Source organism: Hippopotamus amphibius, chromosome 9 (genome assembly GCF_030028045.1).
Source record: "Hippopotamus amphibius kiboko isolate mHipAmp2 chromosome 9, mHipAmp2.hap2, whole genome shotgun sequence".
In the NCBI taxonomy this organism is placed as follows: domain Eukaryota; kingdom Metazoa; phylum Chordata; class Mammalia; order Artiodactyla; family Hippopotamidae; genus Hippopotamus; species Hippopotamus amphibius.
This window is the reverse complement of record NC_080194.1, coordinates 84,719,927-84,725,792: the sequence shown is the minus strand read 5'-3', so window position 1 is coordinate 84,725,792 and position 5,866 is coordinate 84,719,927. Positions and strand designations below refer to the sequence as shown.

Sequence of the window (5,866 nt, the reverse complement as noted above, 5' to 3'; positions counted from 1 at the left end):
AGCAGGGGCTACTCTTCTTTGTGGTGCATGGGCTTCTCAGTGCGGTGGCTTCTCTTGTTTCAGAGCTCGGGATCTAGGCGATCAGCTTCAGTAGCTGCTGTATGTGGGCTCAGCAGTTGTTCGCAAGCTTTAGAGCGCAGGTTCAGTAGTTGTGGTACACGGGCTTAGTTGCTCCCTGGCATGTGGGATCCTCCTGGACCAGGAATCAAACCTGTGTCCCCTGCATTGGCAGGTGGATTCCTAACCACTGCACCACCAGGGAAGTCCCCAGAAAAATCTTTATCCAGATACGGACGTGGCTGTGCCTCCACTCGTTCTCAAGCTGACTTCAATACATGGAGGGCAAGGAGAGACTAAAGAAAGAGGCAGATCACTTCAGATTAGGAGGTGGCAGGTTTGATAAGCAAAAGACCTTATGAGGCTTGTCTTTGGCGGCCACATGGCAGTAGATCTCCACACCTGCCTGCTAGCATCTTAAAAGTTTATTTAGTGAAATAAATAGTGAAAATAATATTGGCTTCAAATTTTGTGATTTAGGGCAAGTATTTAGTTCACTTCTCTCTCTGTCTTTCAATCAAGAAAAAAGAAAGAAAACGTCAAGAAAGCTTGGAGGAAACCAAGCTCTTTGCAATTGGAGTCAGAGATGAGCAAATTAAAGATGCCAAATACAAGAGAGGAAATGCAAGAGATACCAGTTAAGAGAGCAGTACGCTCATTCTGAGACATCGGAAGAGAGCACAAATTTTCACAGATTGAACATCAGTAAAACAGAGTAGCAGCTCTGTACAGTTTCTCTAAAGGAGTCTGAATTATCGAAGGGTGATTTTCCATTTATAGGGGAATCTAAAATTCAGTTTGTGGAGAGAAAATGATTTTCACTCCTAAATGTCACATGGGAGTAATAAAAACTGGAGCTAAATGAAGCATCAACGTCTTCAATCAAAAGTAGATTTTCATCTCTTGTTTCCCAAAATTCTGTGTCAGTTAGAAATGATGTCATTCATCAGATTTTGGATCATCAAGTCCTGCCAGATGACAATGTTTCTCTAATGAGAACCTCTTCGCAAAACAACACTGGGAGAAAAATGGAAACAGGAAATCATTCTTCAGTAACTGAGTTTATCCTCGAGGGATTAACAGACCAGCCAGGACTCCAGCTGCCTCTCTTTTTCCTGTTTCTTTTGATCTACGTTGTCTCCATGGTGGGAAACTTGGGCTCTGCCTTTTTAATCAGGATCAGTTCTCAGCTTCACATGCCCATGTATTATTTTCTCAGTAATTTGTCTTTCATAGATCTCTGCTACTCCTCTGTCATAATTCCAAAGATGTTGGTGAACTTCATGTCAGAGAAGAATTACACTTCTTTACCTGAGTGCTTTGTCCAGCTCTTTTTCTTCTGCTTCTTTGGAATTGATGACTCCTACATGCTGACTGCCATGGCATATGATCGTTATGTTGCCATCTGTAACCCCTTGCTCTATAACGTTACCGTGTCCCGCAGAGTCTGTTTTCAACTGGTCACCGGTGTGTATATAGTGGGGGCTGTTGGAGCTTTGGTTCATACCAGCTACATATCTAGTCGCTCCTTCTGTGGAGCTAATGTCATCCACCATTACTTCTGTGACATCCTTCCTCTCCTGGATATATCTTGTTCAAGAGACTACACCAAGGAACTTTTGGTGATGATTTTGGTTGGATTCCATGTCTTTGCATGTGCTGCAGCCATCTTCATCTCTTATGTCTTCATCCTTTCCAGCATTTTGCACAACCACTCATCTGAAGGCAGATCTAAAGCTTTCAGTACCTGCAGCTCCCACCTTACAGCTGTTGCGGTCTTCTATGGCTCCATCATCTTCATGTATTTTAAACCATCTACCAGTGACACAACACAAGAGAAGGTAGCCTCTCTGTTTTATACCACAGTGATTCCCATGCTTAACCCCCTTATCTACAGCCTTAGGAACAAGGATGTCAAAGAATCCCTAAAAAAAGCTCTGAATGGTGGGATACTTTCCAGATCTGTTTAGAAAACAGCACTTTTTTAAAGAAATAGCACAAATAGATCTTAATGTTTAATTTTAGCTTGTTTTTAAGAGTAAGTATTTAGCTTCAAATCAAGGGCATTTATCACTAAAATGTCTGAATGATTTATTTTTGGCAATCCTCATTTCTTTTTTAGATACCCCTATTCCCAATACCTAGTGTCCTTTTACTCTCCTTAGTCTCCTAGCAACTCAAGAAACAAACTTCTTAGCCTACACGCTTCCCCACTGATTTAAGCTTATAGGTATCTCAGAACTGTTCATTTTTGTAATTTTTCTTGCTAAACTGAAAATTCCTGACCAAACATCCTATGTTAAAGTTATAATGTCTAATGATGGCTGAATGTGTAAATCCATTCAGGTAGCATTTTAAGGCAAAACAGGGTTATAGAATCAATGTACATTTCTTAGTAGAATTTTTAAGGGAATCTACTTGGTAGCAAATAAGAAGAAATAGTATTTTCATAAGACTTCTAGCCATTGTTATAACCATCAAAAATGTGATCTGTCTTGTGGAGGTCTCAAACAGGGTGGAGGTTGGGATGGGCATGGCAGAAAGGGACAAAATGATTTACGATTTTAAATTTTCACTGTAATTTTAATTTACATATTTTCTTTCCAACTTATTGCATAATTTGACTTTGGATCTCAAGATGACTTTCTTCTGGATGACTTCCTTAATCATTCTGTATTTATTCTCGCACTAGTCAGAATAATTCCTCAGCCTCACTACACCATTATAGTTCACTCAGCCAGTCAATCACTCGATCAATCAATATTTGCTAGACAACTATGTGCCGCACAGAATAAAACTCCTACCCTCATAGGGAGCAAATAATGAACAAGACAATACATAGTCTGTCCAATGCTGATAAGTGCAATGGAGTAAACCAAAGCAGAGAAGGGGACTGGGTGATGAGAAGGGGGGATGCTTGCTCTTATAACTGTAAAGGTCAGAATCAATTAAATATAATATTTAATAGAACCTTGAGGGAGATGAGGAATCAAGTTATGTGACTGAGCTAAGAAATTTCAGGCAAAGAGAACACAAATATAATCTCTGAAGCAAAATCTGTAGGGCTTTATGGGAAAGTTTGAAAGCTTTGACTGTTCCTTTAAGTGAAATGGGAAGCCACTGAAGGGTTTGAACAGAAAAATAACCTGATCTGATGAATTAGATAACTCTTGCTCTTTCTGTTGAATAGGCCTAGAAACAATGAAATCCAAACGACAAAGATCATACCTATCATCCAATAATATTTGGTTTCTAAATATCATACCCCACTAAAAGAAATCAAGATAATGGAGAAAAGGCAAATTCCAAGGTGGGATATCTAAAATTCAAGATGAGCCTAGAACATCTTAGTATTTCATAGTGTAAGTAAGTGCCCAACATTTACAGACATGTGTCAAGAAGGAAGGAGCTCCTACTGTACAAATATAGGACAATTTGAACATCAAAATGGATGACGGATGAGAATCTATGTCCTTCCTGATACAAAAATAATAATAATGACAATAATAAAATTAAAAGTAATAGGAAAGCAAAGTTCTTCTTTACAGAATATCAACTAATAAATGCGAAAGGAATGATATAATTAGAAACTTATGTTGCACTGACCATACTAATAACTGAATTAGGCAAGCATCATTTATGGAAACTAAAATCAATGGTTAAAATAACATCCCTCTTAAGGGAATAAGAACAAAGCTGACCCACGATCTTAAAGTATCCTGTCACAGATTACTCATTCATAACAAAGGGAAGGGAGGACCTTTGCAATTGTAAATTTTATTGGAAAACTTTTAACCAAATAATTAAATTTAACATCATCAATAATGGAACAAATTGATGTCATGTGCTTTCTGCTGTAATTTTCTGAAAGAAATAACACGTCACCCAAGTAGCCCTCTAACCAAAAATATTTAACGTGAATTTTTTTTTCACATTTTAAAGCTCTTTATTGGAATGTAATTGCTTTACACTGTTCTGCCAGTTTTTGCTGTACAACAAAGTGAACCACTTGTATTTATACACATATACCCATATCCCCTCCCTCCCGTGACTCCCTCCCACCCTCCCTATCCCATCCCACCAAGTCATCACCCATCATCAACTTTATCTCCCTGTTTCATGCAGCAGTTTCTCACTATCTGTTTCACATTTGGTAGTGTATATGTCAATACTATTCTCTCACTTCATCCCAGCTTCCCCTTTGCCCCCACCCCGTGTCCTTAAGTCTGTTCTCTACCTCTGCTTCTTTATTCCCAGTGACCTGTCACTGGGTACATCTGTACCATTTTCTTAGATTCCATTTATATGAACCTGAATTTAATCATGAGGTTCAGGCAAAGCAAAACTGAAAGATAATCTCTAAAATGACTAACCATGTTCTTTTTAAATGCCAATGTCATAAATGACAGGAAAAGGCTGAGAAAAAGTCCTTAAATTATGTGTAATAGAGGGAAATGTCAATTAAATATTATGCTTAGTTAGCTCTCAGATAAAAACAAAGCAAAAATAACCTTTAACATAATTATTGGAGCAACTGAGGACATTTACATGTAGATTGTATGTTTATCAGTAAAACTGAACCAATGTCAAATTGCCTGAGTGTCGTAGTTGTATTGTGGTTATGTAGGAGGATGCTTCCATTCTTAGGAGACATATGCTGAACTGTTTAGGGATAAAGTGTCATGATGTGTATAGTCATCTCTCAAATGATATGGCATTGTGTGTATGTGTGTGTGTGTGTAGTGTGTAAGTGCATGTGTACATGTGCATGCAATGTGGTGTGGGGAATCAGAAAACTAAAGTAAATGTGGCAAAATGCTAACAATGTGAATCCAGGTGGAGGATACACAGATGATCATTATTCTACTCTTGTGATTTTTCCGTAGGTTATATATTCTTCAAAACAATAAGTAGCGGAAAAAAAATCACTCTGTCTGCTCTCTTGCATATAAAACATAGTAGGATATGGCTGGGAACAGGGAGATCACCTAGGAGGTGATTATGTTAATCCAGGTGAGAGATAAGAGTGACTTGAGCCAGGATGGGCACAGCCAAGATGAGATTCTGGATATATCTTGAAGATCAAGTCAATATTTGTTGATGGATTTAGATGGAAGTTGCTAGAGAAAGAGCATAATAAAAGCTTCAATATTTTGGGCTTCGGCAAGTGGAAGGATAGAGTTGCAATTTCTAAAACTGGGAAATTGTGGGAGGAGATTAGACAAGTGTGCATTTATTCCACGCATGATGGTCATGTCTCCCTTACTAGAAAAAAAGGCTCCTTTGAGACACAAAAAGTTTTGTCCATTTTATTTTGTGTACTAGCAATTCTATTAAAAAATATTTTCAAAAAATAGAGCAAAATATTCTAGATCTCAAGAAGGAGACATAAACAGTACCAGGAGACCTAAGGAAAGTGAGTGGATAGTGGCTGAGGACCATCCCAGTTACATATGTGCTTACACAGGTCTGAAGGAAACGTGTTACTTAAATAGGGTTCATGTTCAACACAGAGCTCTTCTACTGCAAGCAGATTAGACCAAAACTGTGCTGAAAAGCTAAAAGATGGACCTGTGTTGAAAAAAGCAGGAAAAGATAAAATTGAAATAATATACTTTCCCTCTAGTGTTTGGCTCTTCACTCTTAAAAGTTTCAGAAGAAAATCATTATACTGAGATTTAGGAACTCTGGACAGACCTGCTCCAAAATAGCTCTGTAATTAAGGATAGGCTTCTATGTATCTCTGGGGTTCCACTTTTTTAAGGTCTATAAATGCTTCCAGGTTTCTAGGAACAAAAAAGGGAAGGTC

The 5,866-nt window shown here is 38.2% G+C and overlaps 1 protein-coding gene across 1 annotated transcript; it reads left to right on the top strand.

Annotated features, from left to right (window-relative positions):
* The first annotated feature begins 1,085 nt into the window (after positions 1-1,085).
* LOC130829184 (olfactory receptor 8D1-like) lies at positions 1,086-2,027 on the top strand. The gene has a single exon (XM_057695443.1). The coding sequence runs from the start codon at positions 1,086-1,088 to the stop codon at positions 2,025-2,027; it is 942 nt and encodes a 313-aa protein (XP_057551426.1).
* The last annotated feature ends 3,839 nt before the right edge of the window (positions 2,028-5,866 follow it).

Excerpts from the sequence above, each read along its gene's own strand:
- LOC130829184 (XM_057695443.1), top strand. The coding sequence starts at position 1,086 with ATGGAAACAGGAAATCATTCTTCAGTAACTGAGTTTATCCTCGAGGGA.